The 14370-nt window shown below is 36.5% G+C and overlaps 1 protein-coding gene across 6 annotated transcripts in view; it reads right to left on the bottom strand.

Annotated features, from left to right (window-relative positions):
* Positions 1-14370, bottom strand: part of ARL6 (ARF like GTPase 6) — a 45599-nt gene that overhangs the window by 16572 nt on the left and 14657 nt on the right. For all 6 annotated transcript variants that reach the window (XM_053918283.2, XM_045193549.2, XM_053918282.1 and 3 more), the window contains one exon: positions 13251-13345. In XM_053918283.2, the coding sequence (XP_053774258.1) occupies positions 13251-13345 (95 nt within the window). The remainder of the gene's footprint in view (positions 1-13250; positions 13346-14370) is intronic.

Raw genomic sequence — 14370 nt, 5'->3', positions numbered from 1 at the left:
TTCCCAGGGTCAAAGAAGGATTCACAAGGTAAGTCAGAACATACTCGGAACCAGATAATAAAGAAAACAAAGTTATCAAAACTTGTAACATGTAGCTAAATCCTTAGAGAATATGCATTTCATTAAATGTTTATATTAGAAAGGGTACAGAATCAATGGTTTCCACTTCTACCTGAAAATGAGACAATGAAATACAAGGTAAGTACACACAGTTCATAATAAATTAAGAGCAGAAAGTTAATGACAAAAAGGGAACATTTAAAGGGCCAGAATTTCTTAGAAAATTAATAAAATCAATAAACTTTTTAAAAGATTGAGCAAGAAGAAAGGGAGAAAACATAAATTACCAGCGTCAGGAATGAAAGAAAATATATCATATATATCTTGTAAACTTTAAAAGGATAATGAGAGGATGTTATAAACAATGTTATGCCAATAAATCTGACAACTTAGATACATTAATAGATTTGGGTTCAAATTACCAAAAGTGACCCAGAAACATAAAACTTTAATATCCTTATATCATTCAAGGACTGGAATTCCTAAATAATGCCCCCCACTTGTTCAACATACATACCCAATACTAACACAAATGGTTTCATTGGTATATTCTATCTAACATTTAAGGAAGAAATAATACCAATTCTATACAAACCCAAAAATAAAAAATAAAGAGAAAAAGAGAATATACTCTCCAATTTATTTTATGAGGCCTCTATAACCCTTATACAAAATCAGATGATATTACAAGGAAGAAAATAAAAAAACCAAAAATGGGTGAGGTGAGCAGCATGTCAGCATGAGAGGATCTCCAGGTCTCTCCCCCAGAAGTTACAAGTGGGACACCTAGGATTCAGCAAAGGATTCCCTACTCAACACACAATCATGTTTGAGACATCAGGCATTCAGACAGCTGAAGGTGGACTTAATTGAGCAAACAGTGGAGACAGAACGGTAGAGAGGAGGACAGAGAGAGAACCCACAGGCAGCCAAGCACTGGCTGCAGGCCCTAGTGGGCATGACAGCAGTGGAGGGCTGGGGTGCAGCCTTCACCGTACAGACAAGACTGGAGGGGCACACACTAGCTGGCTGGCACACACTGAGGCTGAGCCCAGGGTTAGGGACAGAGAAACAGTTCAAAAAAAAAAAAATCACTGCATTTCAACCCTCCCAGCACAGAACAAAGCATTCTACATGCACAGAAATTTGCCCACCCCTATCTCTTTGTGGCTTCCCTGGCAGTTTTATCCTCAAGGAGGAAAATGTTGAAAGGGCTAGGAAAAAAAAATGTTCCAGTGTAAGTGGTCTGTATTCACTGCAGGTAAACTCAGAAGGAAGAGCAGAGCTACAAGACACAGGTACAGCTTCTTCTTGCCCGTCCATCGTTCACCCATCACCTACCCATTGCAAAACAGCCTGGAAGAGGCAGCTAGGTCAACTCAGAGCAGCCTTGCCAGCAGCTTCTGGCTATAGGAAGGTGGTGTCAGGAATACAAAGGAGACCCAAAGACTGCCATTTCCAATACACAGGAGTGGTACCCTGAGAATGGGGTGACCAGGTGGGAAAGGGGATGCCCACCTCCTTGGGGAACATGGAACATTTCTCCATGGGGGAGGTGGTGACACCTTCCCACAAAGATGCCAGAAGCCCCTGCAGTACAAGTAAGGGAAAATAAAGCCACACTTCAGCACCACCTTCTGGAAAACAAAAGAAATACCTCTACTATCAACCTGTTTAATAAAGAAGTGTAAAAATTTCTTTTTTTCTACTGTTGTTCAAGTACAGTTGTCACCACTCCCCTCCTCCCCCCCCCACTTTCCTCTTCCCACTTACCCCCACTTTTGATCCTCCCCCTCTTTGGCTTAGTTCATGGGTCCTTTATACATGTTCCTTGACAACCCTTCCCTTTGTTATCCCCTTTCCCCTCACCCCTCTGGTTACTGTCAGTTTGTTCTTTATTTCAATGTCATGGTTGTATTTTGCTTTTTTGTTTTGTTGATTAGGTTCCAGTTACAGGTGAGATCATATGATATTTGTCTTGCACCTCCTGGCTTATTTCACTTAGCATAATGCTCTCCAGTTCCATCCACGCTGTCGCAAAGGGTAGGAGTTCCTTCTTTCTTTCTGCTGGGTAATATTCCATTGTGTAAATGTACATAGTTTTTTTGACCCACTCATTTACTGATGAGCATTTAGGTTGCTTCCAGCACTTGGCTATTGTAAATTGTGCTGCTATGAACTTTGGGGTGCACAGGTTCTTTTGAATTGTTTTGGGATCTCAGGGTATAATCCCAGCAGTGGAAATGCATGGTCAAAAGGCAGTTCCATTTTTAGTTTTCTGAGGAAATTCCATACTGTTTTCCACAGTGGCTGCACCAGTCTGCAATTCCACCAACAGTGCACTAGGGTTCCCCTTTCTCCACATCCTCTCCAAAGCCTATGAAGATTAGTATTTGCTTAATCCTGAAAGATGTGTACTGTATACTCAAGCTGTCAGTTTCCTAAAACACTGTTTTGGAGGTTTTGATTCCTTTTGTTACTAAATGTACCCTCAGGTAAAATAAACGTCCTATGTTGGTGAATAGAACAATTCAGAAAAATTGGTAATTTTTTAATCCAGGAAATGGCTATTTGTCTCTGAGTATTTCTAGTCAACCCTAATATATTCAATTAGCAAAAAGTTTGAGTCAAGAGGAAAATTCAAAATGGAGATTGAACATGAAACGATCCACAGGCAAAGAGTCAGGTGAACAAAACAAAGGGGCAGGGGTCAGGATAATTAAGGAAGCAACATCACTGTGATTAAGATGCTGATGGCTATTTTTTGGCTCACTTTAAAATCTGTAGATTTTATCTTCTCTCTAATTTTTTAAAAGTTCTTTATTTAGATATTTCATGTTTTGTTTTAAATATAGTGACCTAAGGAGTCAGTTACCAAAACTTGTCTGCTGACAACACCTTGTCTGACCTATTTGGTCAGTGCACATATAGCTGCCTATTTATTCGCACGTAGTTTCATTGCTAAGGAAGTAGACAAACCACATCCAGTGTGAAGAAGACATGCCTGGACAAATGGAATGACAGTATGACAGTCATACTGAAATCACACCCATGGGCTCGCTATAAAACATTTACTTTACTCATAAAATTTTATTAGAAATTTAAAGAGAGCCTTGTAATCAAGGACATACAGAAGAAACCACTTTACCACAAGACTGGTAGGAAGTATAGAGGAGGGCTCCCGTGGGTGGCAGCTGAAGTGCCAGAGGGATATTTCAGTGGCCAAGGGGTTCCCTCTGTGAAGTGTGGGGTCTAAACCCCAAGCTGGCCTCCCAGCCTATAGCACCAGAGCTGGAAAGGAACCTAGATAACATCCAGATTTGAAAAGCACCAGGGTATCTGCCAGGGAGAGACAGCTGGAGATACAGACAGCCTCTTAAAGGGCTAACACACAAAATTTCATTTGCAACAACTTACCAAAGCTGCCAAAATGGGAAGACAAAGGAACAGACCCCAAATAAAAGAACAAGAGAATTCTCCAGAAGAAGAACTAGATGAAATGGAGGCAAGCAATTTATCAGAGAGTCCAGAGTAATGATTATAAGGATACCCAACAGTGTGAAAAAAGACATGGGAATCATAAAGTATCAGTAAGAAATAAAGAATGCAATGTCTGAAATAAATAATACACTGGAAGGAATACACAGTAGGCTAGATGAAGAAGAAAATTGAATTAGTGATTTGGAAGACAAGGTAGAAAAAACAATATCCATGCAGAGCAGCAAAAAGAAAAAAAGAATTAAAAAGAAAAGAGGTGAACTCAAGAAACATTTTAGACAACATGAAGTGTAACAATATCCACATCATTGGAATACCAGAAGGAAAAAAGAGCAAGCAAGGGATAGAGAACCTATTTGAAGAAATAATGACCGAAAACTTCCCTAATTTGGTGAAGGAAAAATTCACGTAAGTCCAGGAAGATCAGAGTCCCACACAAGTTGGACCCAAACAGGCCCATACCAAGACACATAATTAAAATGACAAGGCTTAAAGACAAGGAGAAAATCCTAAAAGATGCAAGAGAGAAGCAGGTAATTACCTACAAGGGAGCACCAATTAGACTATCATCTGATTTCTCAACAGAAACATTTCAGGGTACTCATGGTGATAAAAAGCAGAGACCTACAATCAAGGCTACTTTGCCCAGCAAGGCTACCATTTAAAATTCAAGGAGAAATGAGGAACTTCCCAGACACGAAAAAGCTACAGGAGTTTGTTAACACCAAACCAGTACTGCAACAAATGTTAAAGGGCTTGGTTTAAGAAGAAAAAGAGAAAGAAAGAAAGAAAGAAAAAAAAAACCAGAGGAAAACAGTCTAACAATAAAATGGCGCTAAATATGTAACGATCAATAATGCCTTAAACGTAAATGTCTTAAATGCTCCAACCAAAGACACAGGGTAGCTGAATGGATAAGAAAACAAGACCCATGTATATACTGCCTTCAAGAGATGTATTTCAGATTGAAAGATACACAGACCGAAAGTAAAGGGATGGAAAAATATATTTCATGAAAATGGAACAGAAAAAAGCTGGGGTAGCAGTACTTATATCCAACAAAATAGACTTTAAAACCAAGGCTATAGTGAGAGTCAAAGAAAGACTCTACGTAATGATAAAGAGAAAAACCTAGCAAGAGGATATAACCCTGGTGAATATTTAGTACCCAACAGAGGAGCACCTAAATATGTGAAGCAAATCTGGATGGTCATAAAGGGAGAGACTGACAGAAATGCAGTCATAGTGGAAGATTTTAATACCCCACTGACCTTAATGATTATCTCTTCCAGACAGAAAATCAACAAGGAGACAGTGGCCTTAAACCACACACCAGATCAAAAGGATTTAATTGATATTTTCACAGCATTTCACCCCAAAGCAGCAGAATATAAATACTTTTCAAGTACACATGGAACGTTTTCTAGGATAGACTATATGTTAGGATACGAAACAAGTTTCAACAAATTTAAGATAGAAATCTCATCAAGCATCTTCTCTGACAGTCCTATGAAACTAGAAATCAATCAAGAACAGTGAAACGCACGCAAAGACATAGAAGCTAAATAACATGTTGTTAAACAATAAATGGGTCAATAATGAGATCAAGGAAGAAATCAAAAGATACCTTGAAACAAATGAAAATGAGGATACAACAATCCAAAATCTGTGGGACATTGGGAGAGCAATCTTAAGAGGGAAATTCATATCCTCAGAGGCCTATCTCAAAAAACAAGAAAAAGCTCAAATAAACAATCTAACTTCACATTAGAAAAAGAACAACAAACAAAGCCCAAAGTGGTAGAAGGAAGGAAATAGTAAAGATCAGAGCAGAAATAAACAAAATATAGTCCAAAAAGTCAATACGAAAGATTAATGAATCCAAGAGTTGTTTTTTGGAAAAGATACACAAGATTGACGAAACTTTAACCAGACTCATCATGAAAAAAAGAGAAGACCCAAATAAATAAAATGAGACGTGTAAGAGGAGAAATGACAACTGACACTAAAGAAGTATAAAAGATTATGAAAATATTACGAACAATGATATTCCAACAAATGGGACAATGTGGATGAAACTGATAAATTCCTAGAAACATACAATCTTCCAAAACTAAATCCAAATAATCAGAGAATCTGAACAGACAGATTACAACTAGTGAAATTGAAGCAGTAATAAAAAAAATTCCCAACAAACATGGATGGCTTCATGGTGAATTTTACCAAATATTCTGAGAAGAATTAACAACTTTACTTCTCAAACTATTTCATAAAATTTAAGAGGTGGGAAGGCTGGCAAACTCATTTTATGAGGCCAGCATTACCCTAATTCCAAAACCACATAAAGACACTACCAAAACAAAATTATAGGCCAATATCCCTGATGAACATACATGCTAAAATCCTCAACAATATATTAGCAAACCAAATATAGCAATGCATCAAAAAGATCATACACCATGATCAGGTGGGATTCATTCCAGGAATGCAAAGTTGATACAAGAGCCGCAAATCAATAAATGTGATTCACCATATAAAGAAAATGAAGGATAAAAACCACATGATCATATCAACAGATGCAGAGAAAGTATTTGATAAAATCCAGCACTGATTTATGATAAAAACTCTAAGCAAAGTGGCATAGAGGAAACATACATAAACATAATACAAGCCATATATGACAAACCCACTGCCAGCATCACACTCAACAGGCAACAACTACAAGTGTTCCCCTTAAGATCGAGAGCAAGGCTGGGATGTTTGCTTTCACCTCTGTTAGTCAACATAGTACTGGAAGTCTTAGCCACATACATCAGACAAGAAAAGAAATAAAAGGCATCTAAATCGTTAAAGATGAAATAAAACTACCATTGTTTGCAGATGACAAGATACTGTACATAAAGAACCCAAAGATTCCAACAAGAAACTACTGGAACTGATCAATGAATTCAGCAAAATAGCAGGATACAAAATTAGGGTCCAGAATCAGTTACATTTTTATACACCAATAACATATTAACAGAAAGAAAAATTCAGAAAACACTCCCACTCACAATTGCTACAAAAAGAATAAAATACCTAGGAATAAACCTAACCAACAATGTAACAGGCCTGTACTTGAAAAATTGTAAGACGCTGAAGAAAGAAATTGAAGAAGATACAAATAAGTGGAGGCACATACTGTGTTCATTTATATCATTAGAATTAACATCATTAACATCATTAAAACGTTCATACTATCCACAGCAACCTATAGATTAAACACAATTCCTATCAAAATTCCAATGATTTATTTCACAGAACTTAAATATTTCAAATATTTTATATGGAACCACAAAGGTCCCACATAGCAACAGCAATCCTGAGAAAGAAGAACACAGTTGGAGGAATCATTACTTAATATCAAAATTACTATAAGCCCATAGTAATCAAGACAGCATGGTACTGGCATAAAAAACAGGCATATAGATCAATGGAATGGGATAGAGGGCCCAGAAATAAACCCACACCTTTATAGTCAATTAATCTTTCACAGAGGAAGCAAGCACATACAATGGGCTAAAGATATTTTATTCAATAAATGGTGTTGGGAAAATTGGACAAGTACGTGCACAAAAATGAAACTAGACCACTTCTTACAATACATACGACAATAAATTCAAAATGAGTCAAAGATTTAAATGTTAGACACAAAACCATAAAAAACCATAGAAGAAAACATAGGCAGCAAAATCTCGGACATTACTCGTAGCATTATTTTATTAGATATATCTCCCCAGGCAAAGGAAACAAAAGGAAAAATAAACAAATTGGACTACACCAAACTAAAAAGTTTTTGTACAGCAAAGGAAATCATCAACAAATAAAAGACAACCCACAGAACCACAGAATGGGAGAACATATTCACTGATACATCTGATGAGGGGCTAACATTCAAAATTTATAAAGAACTTACAAAACTCAACACCAAAAAAACAAACCACCCAACTAAAAAATGGACAAAAGACGTGAATAGATATTTCTCCAAAGAAGACAGATGGCCAACAGACATATGAAAAGATGCTCAATGTCACTAATCATCAGAGAAATGCAAATTAAAACACAATGAGATATCATCTTACACCTGTCAGAATGGCTATCAACGATAAATCAACAAACAATGTGGGGAAAGGGAAACCCTTTAGCAGTGTTAATGGGAATGCAGACTGGTGCAGCCGCTGTGGAAAGCAGTATGGATATATCTCAAAAAATTAAAAATGAATCTGCCTTTTGATCCAGTGATTCCACTTCTGGGAATATATCTGAAGGATCCCAAAACACTAATTTGAAAGAATACACCACTCCTATGTCCACTGCAGCATTATTTACAATTGCCAAGATAAGGAAGCAGCCCAAGTGCCCCTCAGTAGATGAGTGGATAAAATACCTATGGGGCATTTACACAATGGACATTTACTACTTGGCTGTAAAAAAGAAGAAAATTTTACTCTTGGCAACCGTATGGATGGACCCGGAGAATATTATGCTAAGTGAAATAAGCCAGTTAGTCAGAGAAAGACAAATACCATATGATTTCACTCATATGTGGAATCTAAATATCTACCTGAACTAACAAGGAAAATGGGGACAGGCTCATAGATGGAAAAGCAGGATGACAGCTAAGTGGGGTTGGGGAGTGGAGGTTAGAGTGTGGAGGGATTAAGGAACAAGGAAAAAGGACTCATGGTCATAGACAAGAGTGTGGTGATTGCTGGGGGGAGGGGATTATAGGGACTAAATGGTAATGGAAAAAATACAATAAAGGTTAAAAAAATGATTTGAAGAAACTGCACAGTTGTAAATCATTCTCTCTCTTTAGATGAATAGTTAGAATGAAAAAAATAAAAATATGGAAGACCTAGAACTACCAAAATAACTTTTCAAAAGCAGACTAGAGTTGGAGGGTTTATCCTGTCAGACTTCAATATTTATTGTAAGTCTACAGTAATCAAGGCAATGTGAAAGGATATAAAAGAGGTCAATGGTACAAAACAGAGTTAAGAAATAGACCTGACGTATATATATATAGTTAAATGATATTTGATAAGGGTGAAAGTCAAGTGATTTCCAATTCAGTGGAAGAGAAAATTTTTTCAATCCATGGTATTTGGGACAATTGGATATCTGTGTGAAAAAGGCACAAAAATTAATTCAAGATAGAGCCCAGACCAAAATGTAAAAGATGAAACTGTAACACTCGGAAGAAAACATATGAGAATATCTTAGCAATCTTCAGATAGGCAAAGATTTATTGAAGAGTACATAGAAAACTTGTATATTTATAAAAAATGACAGATGCTCAAAATTAGATACATGCATTCTTCAAAACATTCTGTGAAGAAAATTAATAGACAAGCCACAGACTGAGAAAAAAATCTTTAAAACATATATTTAACAGAGGCTTTATGTCTAGAACACATCAAGAAATCTTATATATCAATAAGATGAAAAACAACCAAATTAAACAGATGGGTAAAAGATTTAAAAGGACATTTTAAGAGAATGTATGATGGGCCAACAGAACATGAGAAAGTGCTCAACATAATTAGTCATCAGGAAAATGCAAATGAAAAGCACAGAGATCCCACCGCACGGTAGAAAAGCTAAAATGAAAGAAACTTTATATCCATCAGTGAGAAGATGTGGAGCAACTGAAACTCTTACACATTGCTGTTGAAATGCAAACTAATATAACCTTTTTGAAAAATAATCTGGCAGTTTCTTAAAATGTTACCCATACATCTACCCTATGTCTCAGCAATATCATCCCTAGGATGATATTTGATACAAGAGAAATGAAAACACATGTCTACAAAAAGCCTTTTACAAAAATTTTCAAAGCAGGTTTGTTCATAATAGCCCTAAACTAGAAACAGCCTAGATGTCAATAAATAGGAGACTAATAAACTGTGGGATACTCATATATTACGAAGCAATAAAAAGGAGTGAACAAATGATACATAAATCATGAGAGACTGTCAAAATGCTATACCAAACGAAAAAATCCTATGCACAAAAATGTATGTACTTTCCTCTCCATTCATATGAAATTATAAAATAGGCAAAAATAATCTGATAATAAAAAAATCAGATTAGTAGTTTCTTTGGTACCAGGTGTGGGATTTTGATTGGAAAGGGCCTTGAGAGAACTTTTTGGGATAACGGAGTGTTCTGTTTCTTGATAGGGAGTGTAGTCACATGAGTGTATGCATTTGTCAAAATTACTGAACTGCAGCTTAAGTCTGAGCATTTCACTGTGTACAACCTACACTTCAATTTTAAAAAAAGACTTCACATACGCTTCAGCTATGCATTAGTACATAAAGATACACGGACAAACCTTCACTTGAAAAAACCAAGGATCCCATTATGTTTGAAGCAAATTTTGTAGGAATGATTTTATTTTATTGTTAAATACAATATTTTTTGAAGAGTGGAAAGATTAAAGCAAAGGGAATACATAATCAAAAATGCATTTTTTATCTCAACACAGATAAAAGGCCATATAAAGTAAGGCTGGATAATTATCCTCCCAAATGATTTTAATATGCTTGAGGTTGTCTAATAAAAATACTGAAGATACTGTGGTTAAACCACCAAGAATTGTTAGAAAGCCCCATACTACTTGTTTCATTTCTAAACAAATCCATACTTCTGTTAAACCACAATGCTATTTTAAAAGTTCTAGCACAAAGACCACTTAAAGTCTTTTTTCAGGCATGAGAAAAATGTAGAAGTGCAGAGTTCCACAATACATTCTGGAACACAGTTTGTCGTGTGGAATAAAAAACACTATCCATCAATAGGTAAATAAAAGACATGCAATCTGACTTAAAAGAATTTCTATTATGTCGTGTTATTTGAGAATAGAAAGATGTAGAAGTAGCAGTACTGATAACCCCACACCCTATAGAGGATGGGCCGAAAGTAGGTTTATAGTTGTTCATATGGAAAATAATAATTAATAAATAATAATATAAGAACTCTTTGTGTTTTGCATACTCACAACTGTGTATCTGCTTTGCTTCACCTTGTATATACCTTTGGTGCCTGTGTGTGTGTGTATAATATAGCGTAGATATAGATATAGATAAGGCATATATAAAAGTATGAAAAAAGAAAACCAGACTTCCAGCCAAGATGGAGGCGTATGTAGACACACTGCGCCTCCTCGCACAACCTAAAGAAGGACAACAATTTAAAAACAAAAAACAACCAGAACTGCCAGAAAATTGAACTATATGGAAGTCCGACAACCAAGGAGTTAAAGAAGACACATTCATCCAGACCAGTAGGAGGGGCAGTGACACACAGCTGGGCGGAGAGGCAAGATGGTGGCCGGTGGACCCTATGATCCCACATTCACTCGCAGATAAACCGGGAGGAACAAAGGGGGAGCGAAACAGACTGCGCAACTCCAGAGTTCCAGCACAGGGAAATAAAACCTCAAACCTCTGATTGAAAACCCCCTGGGGTTCGAGGCAGCAACGGGAGAAACTCCCAGCCTCACAGGAGAATTCACTGGAGAGACTCGAAGGGTCCCAGAACGTACACAAACCCACCCACATGGGGATCAGCACCAGAAGGGCCCATTTTGCTTGTGGGTAGTGGGGGAAGTGATTGAAAACTGGCAGAGAGCGGAGTAAGCACCATTGCGCCCTATCGGACCCCTCCCCCACATACAGAGTCACAGTGCAGCAACCAGGTAACCCCACCCTGATGAATACCTAAGGCTCTGCCCCTTTACGTAACAGGCTCACCAAAACAAAACAAAATGGCCCAAAGGAAGAGCAGATCAAAGCTCCAGAAAAAATACAACTAAGCACCGAAGAGATAGCCAACCTATCACATGCACAGTTCAAAACACTGGTAATCAGAATGCTCATAGAATTGGTTGAATTTGGTTGCAAATTAGATGAAAAAATGAAGGATACGCTAAATGAAATAAAGGAAAATGTACAAGGGAACCAATAGCGATGGGAAGGAAACTGGGACTCAAATCAACGGTATGGACCAGAAGGAAGAAAGAAACACCCAACCAGAAAAGAATGAAGAAACAAGAATTCAGAAAAATAAGGAGAAGCTTAGGAACCTCCAGGACATCTTGAAATGTTCCAACATCCGAATTATAGGCGTGCCAGAGGAGAAGAGGCAGAACAAAAAATTGAAAACTTATTTGAACAAATAATGAAGGAGAACTTCCAGGAAGATCAGAGAGTCCCAAAGAAGCTGGACCCAAGGAGGAACACACTAAGGCACGTCATAATTACATTACCTAAGATTACACAGAAGGAGAGAATCTTGGAAGCAGCAAGAGAAAAGGAGACAGTTACCTACAAAGGACTTCCCATAAGACTGTCACCTGATTTCTCCAAAGAGACCTTACAGGCAAGAAGGGGCTGGCACAGGCAAGAAGGGGCTGGCAAGAAGTATTCCAAGTCATGAAAGGCAAGGACCTACATCCGATTACTGTTTCCAGCAAAAGCTATCATTTAGAATGGAAGGGAAGATAAAGTGCTTCTCAGATAAGGTCAGGTTCAAGGAGTTCATCATCACCAAGCCCTTATTATATGAAATGTTAAAGGGATTTATCTAAGAAAAAGAAGATCAAAAATACAAACAGTAAAATGATAACAAACTCACAGTTATTAACAACCAAACCTAAGACAAAAACAAAAACAAACTAAGCAAATAACTAGAACAGGAACAGAATCACAGAAATGGAGATCACATGGAGGGTTATCAACAGGAGAGTGGGAGGGGGAGAGAGGGGGAAAAGGTACAGAGAATAAGTAGCATAAATGGTAGGCAGAAAATAGACAGGGGGAGTGTAAGAATAGTATAGGAAATGTAGAAGCTAAAGAACTTGTATGTATGACCCATGGACATGAACTAAAAGAGGGGAATGTGGGCGGGAGGGGGTGTGCAGGGAGGAGGGGAGTGAAGGGGGGAAAATGGGGCAACTGTAATAGAATAATCAATAAAATATATTAAAAAAAAGAAAAAGAAAGAACAAAACCAAATTGCTAATACTGGTATCTTGAAAAAATTTTAGAACATTCCCACAATATGTAAGAAATGCTGTGATAAAAATTATTTGAGAAGCACTAAAAGTTCAAACTCTACTGCAGAAAAAAATCAATGAAATGTACATACATGTCAGAAAAGCAGTGTGTAGGATCTATACTACTGGTATCTTGAAAAAATTTTAAAGGCATTCCCACAATAAGTATGTAAGAAATGCTATGATTACATATACATACACAATAAACACATGAAAAGATAGTAACCAAAATCATTTTAATGAGTGTCAAAGTATATGGATTTTCACTCTCTTCCTTATTTTTATTTCTATCTGCATAGTTTACAATTGACATATGTTATTTATGTAATCAGAAAAAAGGGGCATTTTTATTTTCGGGGAAATAAACATCATAGACCTGAAAAATACTGCAAAAAGCTTTTCAATTTAAAAAAAATACATGGTGTTATGGGTAAAAATATTATGAGTTATGCATAATGGTTTAAAATTTTAAATAAGAGATAACTGTATAGTGTAAGCACTACTTTTTGCCAACATCAAAGAACAAACCATCCCATGTAAACAGACCCCAAAGGCCCAGTACCACAGACTGATGGACACACAAACATACCTGGATGGTTCAGAAGAGTATCAAGTTCTTCTTTGGCCACAACCATTCTTAATCTATCACTACTATCAATGACAAAAATAATGGCTTGTCCATCTCTGTATAATATAAAGAGTGACAAAAATTAAAAATAAACTTACACATTTTCCCATGTTTACTATCCATTTGCATGCCCTAACCTGTGCATTATCTCTTCACATCCTATGTCCATTTATCATTCATTATAGGCTTTGGCGCTGTTTCTTATTAGTTTGTATGAGTGATTAAAATATTAACCATTAGTGATGTTTCATGTAAAATAATTTCATTTCACCCTGGTGATAATATAGTAAATTTAATGACTTTAAAGTTATTTCATAATTTAAAGCCACAACCCTATAACAGACATAATAATCATTATTTTTGGGGTATATCAATGTTGACGTGTGTTCACATATGAGTATCTACAGCTGTAGAAATGGAATCCTGCTGTTGCACGCACTGCTTTTCTGACATGTATGTACATTTCATTGATTTTTTTCTGCACTATAGTTTGAACTTTTAGTGCTTCTCAAATAATTTTCACCATAACCATAGTGATATACATTTTATATTAATATTCAAGGCACATAAGTATATGTAAATATATTTGAAATAGGTCCCCTGAAACAATACTTTCAAATAGCTTTTATTTTATTCCATTTTATTTTTTTTAAGCTGATACCCAGCCACTGAACCAGTTTAAGGATTCACTTACTGATCATAGTGGCACTTCAGAAAAAACCGATCCCCTCTGCACCCTTTCTTTTAATAGTTATAAAGTATTTCACTGCATGAATGTGTCATCAAACACTGTATCAAAGTTCTATTGTTGGACTTATTGTAGGTTATTTCCAATTTTCATTATTACTGGGAATCCTCCTAAATATATTTTAAAAATTTCTTGAAACTTCAAAGATCCATTCTTAGGAATAAAATTTCTAGGAATATATATAAAATTTAAAGTTTTAGATAAACAGCGATAAACTGTCTTCCAGAAATGCTGTACGCATTTATACCACTACCTGCATTTTTCCTATCCACTTGTGGCATGGCTCCTATCACTTTTTCAATCTTTGTCATTGTAACAGTTATATTAGTTTAT

Source organism: Desmodus rotundus, chromosome 2 (assembly GCF_022682495.2).
Source record: "Desmodus rotundus isolate HL8 chromosome 2, HLdesRot8A.1, whole genome shotgun sequence".
Lineage (NCBI taxonomy): Eukaryota > Metazoa > Chordata > Mammalia > Chiroptera > Phyllostomidae > Desmodus > Desmodus rotundus.
This window is presented reverse-complemented; position numbering and strand designations above follow the sequence as displayed.